The sequence below is a fragment of the Electrophorus electricus genome, chromosome 15 (genome assembly GCF_041902795.1).
Source record: "Electrophorus electricus isolate QZ-2024a chromosome 15, ASM4190279v1, whole genome shotgun sequence".
NCBI lineage: Eukaryota > Metazoa > Chordata > Actinopteri > Gymnotiformes > Gymnotidae > Electrophorus > Electrophorus electricus.
Window position 1 is genome coordinate 2579275 of NC_137511.1, and position 15747 is coordinate 2595021.

Here is a 15747-nt window from a genome sequence, read left to right on the forward strand (position 1 = left end):
TGTAGATAACACAGGAAAGCAAGACTAAGGCCTCTAAAAACCAAACAACTGTCATTGTGTGCTGAAAAGAAAGGAGCAAAACTGGGTGAAAATGCCATTTGCATGTGCTGACTATTGTGCCTAGATTGATCACATTTGCTCCAGTCTAAAATGAGTAATTACAGTTGTCAGCATGTGATGGCTGAGTCATTCACGACAATGTTGTAAACATCTGTATGACTCCCCCTTTATTTCCATTGCACTCGCATCCCTGCCCTGTACTGGGAGTAGTGGAAAACGCACCAGGTCCAGGCATTCGGACAGGTTTGTTTTCTAGTGGTGCCGGGCAGTTCTGGTTCTGCTGCATCCAAACCTTTACCCACTTTGAGATCATAATTTTGAGATTATTTTTCCACGTTGTAGCACCGTTCCTGAGCCAGTTGTCTGAATTTATAGCATCGTTCTTTAGCCAGATGTGCTGTGGAATAATAGGACTTGACAGGTGACCTTGAAGTTCTGATACAGCTTCCATGTAATTGAATTCTACATCACTGGTGGCTAAGATTGTATTTATTGGTCAGAAACCAAAATAAAATATTTTGCCAAGTCGTGACTCATGACCTACGCTCCCTTACACAACACAAATCTAGAACAGACAGATTTTCAAAAAGGCCACATGCTGCCTGTACCAGAGGTGCAGGAGATCACAGAACCTGTCCACAAGAGTACATAACCTAGATAGTATCCCAGAACCAGATAGTAGCCATAGTAGTCCAGAACCCATCCAGGAGAGTTCAGAACCTATCCAGGAGAGTCCAAAACCCAGTCTGGAATGTCCAGAACCCAGCCTGGAGTGTCCAGATTCCAGGTAGGAGTCCAGAACCCAGCCTGGAGAGTCCAAATCCCAGATAGGAGCACAGAACCCAGCCTGGAGAGCTCAGAACCCAGCCTGGGGAGCCCAGAGCCCAGCTAGGAGAGTCCAGAGCTAAAATGTAATCAGACGGATTACTAGATTAACCTAAGCAATATCCACAGAATCTGTGATCAACTCATTCATTCTTCCTGCACCAAAAGTTGTACCGGAAAGCTACAAATGGATCCAATGGCATTGCAACTGGGATGCTATTCCCCTAATGCCTCAGCACTCTTCTATAAGCAATCAAGATAAGTACAGCAGTAACTCCGAGTTTCGAAACAGCGCTCTTATTAATGATCTTAATGCCATGCTTTCCACATCCCCCTTGGAGGGTGTCCTACATCAGTATTTGGCCTAGCATTGCATACCATCTCTTCCCTGGGTCTTTCAGAGGTAAACGGATAACTCAGAAGCCCAGATCCTCATAAGCGTCACTGGGTGTAGATGGATGGGGAGAAGAGGTGTGGGTGGTGAGTCTATGCAAACTCATATATGCACAGTACAATTATTCATAGGGCTTTGGCTACGGTGCAGATCAGAAACCAAAGCCTGTGGTGATTCATCTCCAATAACTCAAATTATACTAAACTAAATTACACCCAAACACACAGACATTCTGACTTGTTTTGAGCTGGAATGGTGTTTGAGCAGAGGCAGTAAACAGCGTATAAACCTGAGAGATTTAGGGATATCCTTTAAAACTGACAGCTTCCCTCAAAACAATTCTGATGTACTGGAGAAAAAAACTTGCCCTGTGTTTGAGGTTCATTACTGCAGCTCTCCACCAGAGTTATATCTTCACCATTTTTTCCACAAACCTTCAGTTTCCTGTCTTTGGGGGTGTGTGTATATGTGTGTGTGTGTGTGTGTGTGTGTGTGTGTGTGTGTGTGTGTGTGTGTGTGTGTGTGTGTGTGTGTGTGTGTGTGTGTGTGTGTGTATGTATGTGTGCGTGTGTGTGTGTGTTATTTTACATATTTTTGTACAATTTCTATATTCAACATTTGGAAAAATGTTGACACATTAATTGCGATAAACGTTTTTTTTCAAGTGACATTTAGGCCTTGACTCTTATTAAGCAGATCGAGGATGATCTCCGCAGGCTATAGTCTTGGGATTGGTCTTTTGCTTTTTGTAACCTCCAAACACAGCTTCATCCGGTCTGTTCCGTCCCAGGAACCCAGGAGACGCAGCCTGCTTGCATACAATTAACAAGTAGTCAACACCAGTGTGTCTTAACAAAAAGGCAAAGGACGAGAGGTATTTTAAAAATTCACGTTAGGCATGTATTGGTTTTACTTTTACCTCAGGGAGGGCCACAAAATGCAGGACTCTAGATTTGGAATTGCTAGATAAGTCATCATGTATTTATTATTAATGATTGAGAAGCACTGTTTCACAAGCAAGTAGAGACATCTGTATGAAATACAGCTATTAGGTTTGCTGGATAAACACATTTGGAATTATCTTCCTGTCACTGATGCATATTAAAGTTTTTTGTTTTATTTTATATTTTTCTATGTGCACTTACGACGTTTGTGTGGCTTTATGGTCCAAAAACAGTCATAAGTCATCTTACACAACCATTTTGCAACCATTATCTCTTAGTATTAAACCTGCTGTTTCAGTTACTGTGCCGTTAAGATGGCTTTGAGCTAAAAAAAAATCTGCTCTGATTGGCTAACCTGCATTGTGCCTCATTCAAAAATCATTCAGGCTTAAATATTCCTGAGAACTGCAGTGGGGCTAAAATGATGAACAAATGCTAATGTATTGTTACTTAAAGAGCCAACTAAAATGCCTTGATTAGTTTCCATTTTTGCAGTTCTCCTCAGGGGCTTAGCCCCCTATTCATATATATCTAGTGACACCCCTTCCTGTGATAGTCAAATTCACCTGTGAGAATCTTGTGAGAATCTACGAGAACCTAGTATATCCTAGCAGAACCTAGGCAGAACATAGCTCCTGGCCCAAGGTCCAGTGCCCCAGGGGTACACTGACAGACTCAGCATAGACACCTGCACTGAACATCACAGCTTCCGGCAGTCATACCTGAACTTTCTGTCTGTCAGTCTAAGTCAGCGTGGAGCTGTGGAGACAACTATCAATCACTGTATTTCCCCATTTTTCTCCCTCACGCTCACACCAGAATTTAGTTACAGATTTTCTTTTGAATGCATATATATATATTCTCAACATGTGCAGCTGCTAAAGCTCTAAGAATGATCCTTGGGTTTGATGTTTACGAGGTGTTGTCATTTACATTTTCTGCATTAAGGTTAATCCATTTATCCTCCTCTTCAGGTTTTTTTTTTATTTTTATGTGTCTCCCTATATTATCTCTCCTGGCTGCACGGCAGATTTCTTCACGGGGACAATGAAGCTACTGATCGCCTGACATCCATCCGTCGTCTGCCTGTCAGCCTTTCCGTCCGTCTATCTATAAGTAAGCGATCTCTTTGTTTCCGTTTGAACGTCTCAGTGTGGCTGCGGGTTGGTCACCTGCTTGGCGCAGGCATACTTAGAAGCCCGCCCCCTCCTGACGCACCGTCATGGCAACATCACGGGCAGAGCAACACAGGCACGGGCCATAGCAGGCTAAGTGCGTAAAAACAAATCCATATAAGGCTGGCTTTCAGAAATACCACTCTGTGCCCTCTCCACGGCTCCGAATCTGAAATGACACTCCTAGCTACTCGAGAAACTAATTAGGCAGAGGAGCTGTCTGCACATTTACAGTTTATGGAAATTATGATGGTGATAACTAGTAGAGCCAGAACTCCGCCGTGGATTGCTGAATGTGGAAGATGGGGTTTTATCACTCTCTGAGAAATATATAACACTAATACGAGAAATGGTTTCTTGAGACAAAGTATGATTTAATGTATGTAGGGGTTATTGCAAGAGGCAAATGTGATTCCTCATGTTAAAATGCCTCCTTTATCTCTGTATACTGACACTTTTATTTTGCCAGGGATGCCCCTGCTTTCTGTTCTGGTTCCATTGTGAGAACATGTTTTAGGAGATCCTTTATCTGTAAACGCAATACAGCTAAGCGGCACACAGTGTTAATGCATCTTCCATCATCTCCGCTCAGCTCAAGCGGTCTCGCTGTTCTGAGACCGACTCTGAGCATCTGTACCATGCTGCCATTAGTACAGAGGCTTACTGGAGGCTTGGGCAGCATAAGGTCACAACCCCTCCCTTCCACGGTCGTTCCATCAGGGATACTCATCACCACCGTGCCCACACGTTTTCCACATGAGAAAAGGAGCTCAACCAAATACAGCAACCTGAAGTGATCAAATCACCCTTAGGTGGGATATGAAATAGTAGGGGGAAAATGAGAGCAACTTATTTTTCTGTACGGATGTTTTGATTTGTTTTTTGATTATTTATTATTATTATTATTATTATTATTATTATTATTATTATTATTATTAACACAAGAGTCTAGGAAGACAATTGATATAGGGAGAAGAAACTGAGCATCTGGTTTTAAACTCATATTATTTTAGTACACTTGAGCCTGGCTGAGCTGTTGGTCATCTACAAGTACTTTCAAATACATGTGTCAGTGGAGGTAAACGACATTTTTTGGTGTTCCTTTATCTTTTCCTTCAGGCCATGAGACTAAGAATAGATTTGTGTACTTTTCTTGTCAATTTGAGCTTTGTTGTTGTAGTTAGTCAATGAAACATTTTTATGAATGGAATGGACTGTTTATGTTTCGGGGTTTGCGGGGCTTGTGCTTTGCTGTCTTTTCTCTTCCTGAAAGCAAGAAATAAAGAAATAATTCCACATAGATTTTTTTTTTATAATATTCAATATGTTACAGCTAATTTACATCCATTTTAATACCATCATTAAAACAACTCAACTTATAGCATTGCAGCTGGCAAAAGGTGCACTACCCCACGTGTTCGTTCCTACTGGCTGCACAGTCAGTGAAGTCTTCCTAAACAACGGTTGGACCGCTCATTACAAACTGTTCAAGTCAAGTACAGCGGAGCTTTCGCAAAGCTAAGGACCATCAGGTCCTGCAGTAGATCACACACTATTTTGGTGTTCCTCATTATTTTTGCCTCGTTCTTTCGATTCTGTCTGGGTACTGTCGCAGCTCCTGGCATTACCGCCAAGACTAAAAGCCCGAACGGTTCCGTTTTCGGTACATTGTGTCTGGGCTCCCAGACACGTTTTCCGGTTCGTTATTAACCTCGGCAAACATGAAGAATGCAGAGCAGGCCGGGACGTTTCGCCTCCTGATTGCATTACAAACACCACAGAAGACCTTTCTGAATGCAGCACGTAATCAAGCAATGCCATCAGCAGTGATTAAAGAGGGTCTTCCTTTAACTTCTTACACAGCCTTGTGGCTAAAATTGACTGGGCGATAGCGTGAGGTGCACGGGTGATGTAACGAGCTACCCAGGTATGAGTCAGAGGCTTGGTGCAGTGCAGCTCCCTTAGCTGGAGGCGCATTAGATTTCAAGATTTCACATCAAACGGAGGCCGGAGACGATCGTCCGGCGTGGTCCGGATGCCTCGACCGCGAGGTTCTGTTCTCGTCTCTCTCTCCCCCGTGACAGGAGCCCGGAGCTGTAATAAGTGTGAAGATGTTGCCCAGATTACTTCCGTTCTACGGTGGTGTGTGGCGGAGGCTCTCGTTGGTCTCTTTCTGCCACTTTGCATGAGTCTCTGCTTCACGACATCAAGACTCCGCTGCTCTCTTGACATTATGTGGTCTCAGCGACTCCAGATTTGGGGTCTCTGTCTGCTAACGATGCCAAAGAGCTTGTCGGGACGTTTTTGCAGTGTCCTTGTCGCTGGACTTTACACGTCAAAATCAGTGGCCTGGTTGTAGCAAAACAGTTAAGCATAAACAGTGCGAGACTGTCCCAAAGACAGACACCTCACGGAAACGGACGCCTAAGCAAATGGACCGAAATCATTCAGCGTGATGAACTTTCTGAACTTTCTTTTAAAGAAGACTCATTGACTGACCACATGACTCTGACATGTAGTGCACATGTAAGGCTTTATTGACTTTATAGTTTGATCCGAGTATAATCAATACATTTGCTGTGCATACAGGGGGTACAATGGAGACAGCAGGCCAACTTTACAGGGGAAGAGCGGAGCAGATGAGCGTGTTTAGTCACGCACCCTTCCGCTCCTGCTAACCTGTCATCTGTTGGCAGCTCACTGGCATGCTGAGGGTGACCTTGTTCACAGGATGAGACAGCAATCATACGCAGTAATAAAGTGCCAATAGAGGCAACAAGCATGACAGAGTGCCTTTGGGATACACCGCCACCTACTGAAGAAAAATAAAAGCACAGTATATACAGTAAGGTTGCATTTGGTTGCAGTATTGTTTGAAATGGTCATCTTTGACTTTAAAAACCTCACTTTAACCTCTAAATAAAAACCTACCCCAGATAAAGTGGAAAGCACCATTTGGTGTCAAAAAGTAGTTAAAAGTTCATGTTACTTGTTCAAAACAAATAATGGAAGAGTATTAAAATGTCGATTCAAACAATGCCTTGGCATTCAAGAGCACACAGTGCCTGAATAACTAGAAATGCAGTAGTTTCAGTGTAAGAGCCTTAATCTTTTATTCTAAATTCAGTTAAAGTACATCCAAATTCCAAGACTCTGTTAGCGCATGAATGGCGTTCCTAGTGCAGGAAGCCAGACTACACCTGGCATGAAGCAGACATCACCCAGCACCCTGGCCTGAACATCTGAAGAGAGGTCTCACTGTAACAAACTGTAACCAACATATATTCTACAAGTGCATACATGTAAATACAGCATGCCTGACTCCTTAAGGTTTCATACACAATAGTGCTACCTGAAAAGGTTAAAGGCACATTCGTGTTTTCTAATAATAAATAAATAAATAGAAGCTGATTCATGTCATCCAACATGAAATTCTAAGAGTCAATAAAGTGTGTCTAAAACTGAAGACCAGCGAATAAAAACCAAATGGTCAGGCGTGCTACAGTTATCTTAAAGAAGAGAATAGTCCCAAGGTCTCATCCCAGGTTACTTCCATTCCAGTAGGGCTTCAATACATGTGCACTACACACTGTTCATTACTTATACAGTCAAGATAATGTGCAATAACTGGTCATTTTAATAACTGGTCTTTTTGATCTATTCTGCACATATTTGTTTCTTGCATATTTATTTATATTCTTTGTTTCTCTGTTATACCTCACATGCTGCTTCACATGAGTTTCCCTCCCATGTTCAATAAAGTTCACTAACATTCTAGAGGCTACAGAATTGGGGAAAAATTACTTGACTGTACCGTTACCCAAAATAATTCAGCATATAGGTGTATATAATTTCTTAAATTATTTCTTAATGCCAGATAAGATAGCACAAAATGCTAAAGTGTAGAAACACCATTATCCTTTGATCAGATCTCCTCAATCTCCAAATGCACAGAAGTCAGGTCAGTCCTGTGCTGGGTCTCCTGCAGCTGTAACTGGTTCTGTGCTGAACTGGATAAACCCTTCATATTGCACTTGTCAAACTCGGCTGTGATTTCAGCCAGAGTCTTCCCTTTGGTCTCAGGTAGGGTAAGCCTAATGTAGATGGCTGACACCACACAGATCCCACAGAAGGGAACGAAACAGAACTGGCCCAGGCTGTTCACTATGAAAGGGAAGGCCATCCCCACCAGGAAAAGATTAACCCACATCATAGAGCCAGCCAGCATATAAGCTGCAGGCCGGGCCTTCTGGTCGAAGAGTTCGGTGGGCAGTATCCCGGTCACCCCCGCCGGACCCATGCCGAAGCTAAGGATGTAAGCAAAGATGCACGCCATGCTCAGGTAAGGCATGCCGGCCACCTTGCCCTGCAAAGAGAGAGACAGGGTAAAGACCACAGCCCAGCCACTCATCAGCACGTACCCACCCAGGAGGAGCTTCCGCCGGCCCACCCTCTCTATCAACAAGTTAGACATGATGGCGGCGGCAAACTCGCAAGCGCCCGTTCCAATGGTGGCGTACTGGATCTTCTCCACGCCGATGCCAGCCTCCTGGAAGATGTAGGAGGCATAGAAGTAGATGGAGTCGTTCCCACACAGCATCATGCTGCTGCTGGCTGCCATGACGACACACAGCTGTCGGCGGAGGTCGCCGTCGGCAAGCAGCTCCCACGGGGATTTGGCGCGAGCCTCCCCGGTGGCCTTCTGCTCCTCCAGGATCTCCTCCATCTCGGCGTCGGACGCCTCACGGCCCCGCAGGCGGCCGAGGGCGCGGCCACACGCCTCCCTGTCACCCCGGTCGATGAGCAGGTAGCGCGGGCTCTCTGGAAACCAGGGCAGGGTGAGCAGCTGGAGCAGGCCGGGGATGGCATTGCTGGCCAGGAGGTACGGCCAGAGCGCCTCGTCGCCCAGCACCTCGGTCAGACCGACCACCTGACCCAGCAGGATTCCCATGGCGGTGAAGACGGCACAGGAGAAGGCCACAGCGCCCCTCAGGGCCTTGGGAGCGCTCTCCCCAAAGTACATGGGCTGGACGTTCATGCTCACGCCTGCATTCACGCCGATAAGGACGCGAGCCACGACGATTATCTCGAAGGACTTTGCGGGCCGGCTGCTCAGGGCCATGACAGCACTGGCCATAAGGAAACAGTTGTTTAGCAGCAGCGTTTGCCTCCTCCCGCAGTGGATGGCCATGGGGCCAGCAAGCAAGGATCCCAACAGCCCACCGAGCGAGAACGCAGAAACAATGAGAGTCCACGTCAGCGTGACCTTGCTGGACGTCAGAGCCGTGCCCCATCTCTCCAAACACGTCTCATTAATGAACTTCTGAATGGATGTAGTAGGTGCGTTGATGATTGCAATATTGTAACCATACTGAAAGGTCCCCCCAATAGCAGCAGCACACACGGTCAGTGTCAGAGTCAAAGAACAACCCTTTCTGTCATTACCAGCTTTACTCATTTTAAATAATTAAAAAAAAAACGAACTGAAAGGTAACTTTTGAAATAAATAAAGGAGTTACATATAAAAGCTTGAGTCATACATAATGACAAGCAGTGCCCCAACCACCTAATAATCAACCAAGTAGCTCACACGGCTTTTTCACACTGTGGAATGAAGGTAGACACAAAATCACTTTCTAAATTTAACCTAAGCTTCCTTTTTTCAAAATAAAAGTCGTTACTGCTGCCACTTGCGCTACAAAAACATTGTCATGGTTAACCGTGAGAACAGTAAAGCATGGCTTTGAAATCGCATTCAAATTTAGTGTGCAGCTGCATTATTCAGTACAGGTGACATATTTGTCAAAGAAAAGTTAATAAGGTTAATGGCAGCGGTGGGATTCGAACCCACGCCCCCGAAGAGACTGGAGCCTTAATCCAGCGCCTTAGACCGCTCGGCCACGCTACCGTGTAAAAGACGCGTTGTTCTAACGTTTTCGTTTGCCTCATAATAATCTGATGTGTAGCTGCGGTGTTGCTGGATTTAGGCTCCGGGCCCCAGAAACTCTGACATGGATTTCGCGGTTTAGAGGATACATTCATAATTCAACATGCTGACTAGTTTCAGCAAGGTTAACGCACTCTGCTTAGGTGTTCCTCGGTCCTCTGAATGAATATGTAATATAACGTGTTCAGTCGTGAAGACGTAACGTTAATAAACGCTAGACAAGCTAACTGCAAAACCACGAATAAAAGACGTTCGGAGAAAGGCGCGCTTGAAGTGACGTCTATTCAAAAGCGCGCGTCCCGCGTCATGTAAAAGTGCGACAGGCGTAAAAGTGGCAAGAAATGTAAGTTGTAATGTCATCCGTTATAATCTTTCACAGGGGTTTAGTCTCTAAATTTAAACGCTGCGGAATGCTTGTCTCTCCTTTTCTATATTGTACCGTAGTCGTGTATTTTGTGTCGCTGAACTGAAATCTTGCAGCTCTGGCCAGTCAGCAGTCTGACGTCTGTGTGTGGAGGTTGCGGTTGTTTACACTCGCTTAGTTTGTCTGATGAATGAAAAATCCATCTTCGTATTGACTTATCCCTATTAACATTAGCTGGCTGGCTAACGAGAGCTGCATTCTCTTACTTACCTCCGACATAGGTTAGTTTAGAGTGCTCTGGCCGCGTCGCCACAAGCACATCATGTTATATGATTCTGCCGTAGATTAGGCATTGTTTAGGACTGCAGCGCAGACATTTAGGGTTTAGCTAATCGTGGAGATGGTACATGTTTAAGCAAAGGTCTAAGACATGTCCAAACAAATCAGCCTCATAAACCCAGCAGAGGGTTGTTAAAGACAAGAGCATTTCCCCAACTGGTGTGACCCAGTTGTATTGCTGCTCATAAGACCATGTTCATGCATTTAAGCGTCATATGGCCCCTCCATCCTGTCAGGGCTCCGTCTCCAACCAAAAGGAAGGACCGCTCTGAGGACAAGCCCAAGGTGAGGGGCAAGGATAAAGCAGGAGCGAAAGAGAACACCAACAAGGAGCGAGGTCGGGAGAAGGCCCGGAAACGGAGAAGCGCTTCTAGTGGCAGCAGTAGGTTGGTCTTCAAGCTTGCCACCCAGTCAGAGGGCGAGTCCTGCATTTCCATGGTGGTGGTTGAAGAGTGCGTGCCAGGAGAGCAGTGGGACAAGTGTTCTTATTCCTCCGGGGATTTTACTGCAAGATCTTTTGATAACGTGTGTGTGTGTGTGTGACGTGCTCCCCACCACTGCAGCTCCAGCTCCAGCAGCAGCTCTGGTTCCAGCTCTGGCTCCTCGAGCGGATCTAGCTCCTCGTCTGCCTCCAGTCGTTCCGGATCTTCCAGCTCCTCCAGCTCCTCCAGCTCCTCCGGCTCTCCCAGCCCCAGCCGGCGTCGGCATGACAACCGACGACGCTCCCGCTCCAAGTATGTTGTGACCTTTAAGTTTGACCCACGCTCATGGTTCTCCATGACACTGATCGCCTAATTATCATCATTTAATAGGTCGAAGTCAATCAAGAAGGATGACAAAGAACGCCGCAGAAGGAGTCCAAGTCCCCGTCCCACTAAAGTTTACTTGGGCCGTCTAACTAGAAACGTCATCAAAGTAAGACCTTGACATGCCTGCATGAATGTAAACATCTCCTACAGTCACAGGCCTTTTGCCTTGAGAGGTCATCCCCATCGTCTTTTATTCATCGTCTCGTTAAGGAACATATCCAAGAGATCTTCTCGACCTATGGAAAGATCAAGATGATCGACATGCCAATGGACAGACTGCACCCTCATCTCTCCAAGGGCTACGCGTACGTGGAGTTTGAAACTGCCGACGAGGCCGAGAAGGCACTCAGGCATATGGATGGAGGTTGGTCAATACTGATATCGCACTTGTTGTAGCACTGTGGACGCTAGAGAGAACTTGGCATGGAAGGCAAAGTTTTTGATTATAGTGACCCTGTGCCCTGCACAGGTCAAATCGATGGCCAAGAGATTACCGCCACAGCCGTGCTGGCCCCCAGGGTGCGCCCTCCTCCACGCCGACTCACCCCCCCGCGCAGAATGCCCCCACCTCCACCCATGTGGCGACGAACCCCACCCCGCATGAGGCGCAGGTTAACCCAGCGTCCGACCCGCCGGTGCTTGTTGTGGGTTTTGGTGCATGAGAAGGAATTGTGTGCTAATGAACGTTCCAGACCTGAGCAAAACTCTTTATTTTAGAACAAGCTTTAGTTCAGCCGCGTTGGAGGCCTTATTAACCGACTGCCTCCGTTTGCTGCCATAGGTCACGGTCTCCACGGAGACGCTCCCCGCCACGCCGCAGGTCTCGTTCCCGATCCCCAGGCCGCCGTCGGCACCGGTCTCGCTCCAGTTCCAACTCTTCGCGATAGATGAGCTGGATGCCTCCTCATCTTCTCCACACCATGTACTGGCTGGAGTCTATTTCAGAGGAAAAGTCCCCATCTGTTTTTGGGTGCTTTGTTTTGTTCCAAAACACTGAGTGTTGTTTATTCGTTAATATTTTTGCCTGGTTATATTTGCACCCTTCTTGCAAATATGTTTTGAAAGAGTTACTGTAGATGTGCTTGCTTTGTGTAATGTAAATATTTCAGTTTATTTCCTGTTCTTTTTTTAAATTAGCTGCATAACGTAGACTGTGTTTAAATGAGGCATACTGTCCAGAATACATGATATTGGGTGTCAATTTATGTGTGACAATATTTTGTTAAATCTTAAAATAGGATTAAATGAATATACAAGACAGTTCTGGGATCCGACAGCATGTATGCATGTTGGAAAAAAATAAGAGGATTTCCTGCTTTGTTATAATCTGGAGCAAACCCAAACTGCTTCAGGATTTTTCATTGACTTTTCCCACTACATACTTTTGCTCCACAACAGAAAACCACCTGAGCTGATTCCTTACGTGTAGTAAGTGTAGCCCGTTTTATATCCTCATTGAGCAGCTCTGTAAATATGGAAGCATATTTAATCATCAGGTACACTAACTGCTATAATCAGTATAGCAGTTAATAGTTAATGACTGGAAATGCGGCAAGAAAAAGCAAATAACATTTTTATACAAGCCCAGCAATTCACAAACTTAAGTGTTACATTCACAATGAAATTCAAGAATAAAAAATTCTAAATAAGCGACATAATAAACTTAGATTTTTGGCTCTTTGCTGTCCTCTTTGGGTTGGTCCATTAGGTCTCTGAAGCCAAGCTTCTCTAGAGGTTCCTTAGTCATCAGCTGCCTAAACCACGCAGATAATGCAGGTTCAGGACTCTGTTCAAACACTTAGTAAATGAACTGCAGTTTATTTCACCTCCCCAGATCACTTACTTGTCCATTCTACATTCCAGGTATTCTTTGGACTGTAATCGACAAAGCGCATTGTCAAATTTGTTGTCTCTGAGGCACCGCATGAACTTTTCTTTGAAAGATTTACATTCACCTGTAAGTGCAAACAACATTCACGCGTTAGTGAGCTGTATCAGAGTCCTCGCTCAGGGACATTACCAATACGGATAAAAGGCGTTTCCTACGGTTACCGAAATGATCTAATGGGAACGATCCTTTGTCCGGGGGACTGGGTTTGAACGACTTGGTCCCAAAATTCATCGCCGTCGACATTGTCACTGTTTTCGGCGTTACAACTGCAGGCGACCGGATGAGGACGCGTTTATTTGGAGAGTGCCACACTGAGGAAGCGTGAAGTGAGCCTCAAAATCCACATACTTATTTTCTACTCACACATTTCAAAATAAAAGTCAACGCCGTAGCAGCAGACTGTAGGCATGCGTATGACATATATGAGTATAGCTGTATAGCCCGCTTCCTCCTTAATTTTTCGATTATGTAGATGTTAAAGAAAACGCACAGTATTCAACGGGTATGCACCAAGTTTAATTTAATAAAAATACGATTCCCAGTTGTTTCGTAAAGCTAAAAATTGGTTTATATTTAATATAGGCTATGTTCTCATTTGGTTACATGTTCATTGATATGAGGGACCACTGAAGGAATTGAAAATGGAATATAATAATAATTATTATTATTAGTAGTAGTAGTAGGAGGAGGAGGAGGAGGAGGAGGAGGAGCAGAAGCAGTATTTGTATTACAGCTCTGTTTCTTTGTCACAACAATTTTATGACTTCAAGTGTTTAATAGTATAACATTTTAAAAAGGGGCATGTCTGTACTGAATTGTAGTTACACATAATTTAGAAGTATCAAATTGCCCTTACTATAAAGTGTTCAGATACCATTAAATGTAATGGGTAAAGAAAATAAATGTATGGTAAGCTTTAAAAGCCCATGCTCACAAAAATGAGAATGTTCACCATTTCATTAACGAGAAAGCATAAATAATAATAAATAAATAATGCATTTCTCACATAAAATTTTAGACACAGCTTAAAAGAATAAACTTTTATTCATATGTACAATATACAAACAGTATATACAGTGACCTAATAAATAAAGTTTATCGAAGAATGTTTTCACTGTTTTGCAACCTGGCAGGTCCAGTTATTTAACTCAGGGTAGTATACAAATTCCATCCTAAGAGGGGAAAAACAATGTTATTTTAGTCAGATTCTGGTTCATTTGAATGACCTTTGCATGTATTTTCATGATAGCAGACATTATCAGTGTATCAGATTACTAGCCCTGCTTATCAAACTCTTGCACAGTCATTTATGTTGTAGTTCTATGGTGACAGAACTCACCCTCTTTTCTTCGGTTGCCCATTTCCACGGCAAAGCAGACCCTCCTGACACGGGCAGATCTGGTTGATGCTGAAGGCTAGTCCTCCATCTGGCACGAAGCAGCTTTCGCCCAATGCCAGCCGCTGCTTACACACCCTCTCGCCGTGATGACGGGCACAGCACATCGAAGCCTCGCAGTCCTTGTCTACTTTACACCGGGCCCCTAAAAACAAGGGAAAGCAAAGGGCAGGTCTTAGACAACGACAGGTGAGACTTATCTGCGTAGCGTTACGGCCTCGGAGATTTGATTGTCTTCACGGACGAGAGCATTGCCTTTACCTTCCTGGCCCTCCGGGATTCTCCGGATGCATCGGCCAAACATGCAGCCGAGGCCTCGCACGCACTGCGCATCTCGCCGGCAGTAACCCCCCTCCTGACGCAGAGGGACGCACAGGCCGAAGTGGCGGTCACAGGAGAAACCCTTCCCACAAGCACGGTCCTGATTGCAGGCCACCTGAAACGTGCGCATGTTTATGACTGAAGCAGGGCGACATGCACGTGAGCCGAGCACACGCATGCTCGGTGGCACTTCCGTGTCGCAGCTGGAGTCGCTGCCTCCCATTGCAGGACTGACTTGTGTCTGAAGCTCTTCTTTCTTTCCCATTTCTCTGCTGTATGTAATGCAAGCTACAAATAATAAATAACCTGCCTATAATTAGGGTAACTGCTAGGCAATGAATTGATCATTTCCCATAATCTATAATATTAATTGGTTATTAATTGGTTATCAGGCACATTTTTTCATTAGCATGTAAAGGACAAATGAGGTCACATTTTGATTTTTGTTAGATTAACTTTCAGGGAGACTAGTGCAAATCAACAGATAGCACAGATCATTCTCATCCTGTTTCCAACACACACAGAACACATACCGTGTCTCCGTTGGAGCTGTTGCGGGGCGTCTCTGTGTCCCTGTCCGTCGGCCCAACGTGTCCCTTTTCCGGCGGGCTGTAGGGTATTGACAGCATCCAGGCCCAGATCCGAGCCTGCGCAGCCAACACGCACACGTACACGCACAGGACGCACAAGAGCCTCGGTGCTGTGCTCATCTTTAGTCCTCGCGCCATCCGAAAGCTGCAGGGAAGCTGTAGTGAAAGCCAGTCAGCAGAAGTGGCTTGTCCTTCCTGTGATGTTCCCTGCGCGTGTTGTGTCAGCTGCGTACCACTGACCACTGTCCCCGTCCCCTTTGCTATATATAGCCAAACGCAGCCAACCTTCCGCTCGTATTTCTGTTTATTGTAGCCGTGGGATGAGAGGAGGCAATTAGTCATCAGTGGATTAGCAAGTTTGTTTGCACCCACCCCCTTGACCCCCTGTGCTTAGGACACGGTGGCAAATTTATCAGCTGCAGAGGTAAAGAGGGAGGGGCAGTTGTCTGCGCAAACAGACAGACAATCACTTTACCTCCATACACACACACACACACACACACACACACACACATGTATGGAGAGGGTCAGAGTTACATGGGGAGCCATCCAGGGGGCTGCTTGCTGTTGACCGTATCCCCCTGCCTCTGGACAAACAGCCCCCTCTGCCCTGCCACGGACCCCCCATAGACCCAACATCTCCATGCTGGGATTGACTAGCCAAAACACATTCTCCAGACAACCCCGGCGAT

The 15747-nt window shown here is 45.3% G+C and overlaps 4 protein-coding genes and 1 non-coding gene across 9 annotated transcripts; 1 reads left to right on the forward strand and 4 right to left on the reverse strand.

Moving 5' to 3' along the window:
• Positions 1 to 5901: 5901 nt before the first annotated feature.
• Positions 5902 to 9381, reverse strand: LOC113591433 (solute carrier family 2, facilitated glucose transporter member 11). Its single transcript, XM_027031919.3, has one exon. It carries the CDS (start codon positions 8854 to 8856, stop codon positions 7324 to 7326), a length of 1533 nt encoding a protein of 510 aa, XP_026887720.2. The 5' UTR covers positions 8857 to 9381; the 3' UTR covers positions 5902 to 7323.
• trnal-aag (transfer RNA leucine (anticodon AAG)) lies at positions 9225 to 9306 on the reverse strand. The gene has a single exon. It is a non-coding gene; the product is annotated as a tRNA-Leu (tRNA).
• A 153-nt stretch (positions 9382 to 9534) lies between the features above and the next one.
• LOC113591434 (RNA-binding protein with serine-rich domain 1-like) lies at positions 9535 to 12058 on the forward strand. Of its 5 annotated transcripts, none has more exons than XM_027031920.3 (7): positions 9535 to 9688; positions 10285 to 10500; positions 10612 to 10782; positions 10861 to 10963; positions 11068 to 11221; positions 11327 to 11501; positions 11639 to 12058. In XM_027031920.3, coding segments are annotated over exons 1-7 (927 nt in total). In that variant the 5' UTR covers positions 9535 to 9686; the 3' UTR covers positions 11745 to 12058. The 5 variants fall into 5 exon arrangements, with proteins under 5 accessions (XP_026887721.2, XP_026887722.2, XP_026887724.1 ...); XM_027031921.3 differs by having other exon boundaries at positions 11327 to 11492; XM_027031923.3 differs by having other exon boundaries at positions 9536 to 9688; positions 10285 to 10434.
• Positions 12059 to 12413: 355 nt separating this feature from the next.
• cox19 (cytochrome c oxidase assembly factor COX19) lies at positions 12414 to 13069 on the reverse strand. The gene is made up of 3 exons (XM_027031925.3): positions 12910 to 13069; positions 12701 to 12812; positions 12414 to 12611 (listed from the first exon to the last, which is right to left on the reverse strand). The coding sequence occupies exons 1-3, from the start codon at positions 12989 to 12991 to the stop codon at positions 12521 to 12523; spliced, it is 285 nt and encodes a 94-aa protein (XP_026887726.1). The 5' UTR covers positions 12992 to 13069; the 3' UTR covers positions 12414 to 12520.
• A 762-nt stretch (positions 13070 to 13831) lies between these two features.
• LOC113591431 (dickkopf-related protein 1-like) lies at positions 13832 to 15250 on the reverse strand. The gene is made up of 4 exons (XM_027031916.3): positions 14999 to 15250; positions 14406 to 14580; positions 14088 to 14289; positions 13832 to 13920 (listed from the first exon to the last, which is right to left on the reverse strand). Exons 1-4 carry the CDS (start codon positions 15191 to 15193, stop codon positions 13860 to 13862), a joined length of 633 nt encoding a protein of 210 aa, XP_026887717.3. The 5' UTR covers positions 15194 to 15250; the 3' UTR covers positions 13832 to 13859.
• Between the last annotated feature and the right edge of the window lie 497 nt (positions 15251 to 15747).

What these genes read in the sequence shown, in the direction of transcription:
- LOC113591433 (XM_027031919.3), bottom strand. Translation starts at nt 8,856, where the DNA reads ATGAGTAAAGCTGGTAATGACAGAAAGGGTTGTTCTTTGACTCTGACA.
- LOC113591434 (XM_027031920.3), top strand. An exon ending in TAACTAGAAACGTCATCAAA is followed by an intron (nt 10,964 to 11,067) that starts GTAAGACCTTGA and finishes CGTCTCGTTAAG; the next exon opens with GAACATATCCAAGAGATCTT. An exon ending in ACTCAGGCATATGGATGGAG is followed by an intron (nt 11,222 to 11,326) that starts GTTGGTCAATAC and finishes TGCCCTGCACAG; the next exon opens with GTCAAATCGATGGCCAAGAG.
- cox19 (XM_027031925.3), bottom strand. Translation starts at nt 12,991, where the DNA reads ATGTCGACGGCGATGAATTTTGGGACCAAGTCGTTCAAACCCAGTCCC. An exon ending in GTTCCCATTAGATCATTTCG is followed by an intron (nt 12,813 to 12,909) that starts GTAACCGTAGGA and finishes TTGCACTTACAG; the next exon opens with GTGAATGTAAATCTTTCAAA. An exon ending in CTGGAATGTAGAATGGACAA is followed by an intron (nt 12,612 to 12,700) that starts GTAAGTGATCTG and finishes TGCGTGGTTTAG; the next exon opens with GCAGCTGATGACTAAGGAAC.
- LOC113591431 (XM_027031916.3), bottom strand. Translation starts at nt 15,193, where the DNA reads ATGGCGCGAGGACTAAAGATGAGCACAGCACCGAGGCTCTTGTGCGTC. An exon ending in ACAGCTCCAACGGAGACACG is followed by an intron (nt 14,581 to 14,998) that starts GTATGTGTTCTG and finishes CGCACGTTTCAG; the next exon opens with GTGGCCTGCAATCAGGACCG. An exon ending in AATCCCGGAGGGCCAGGAAG is followed by an intron (nt 14,290 to 14,405) that starts GTAAAGGCAATG and finishes CCTTGTTTTTAG; the next exon opens with GGGCCCGGTGTAAAGTAGAC.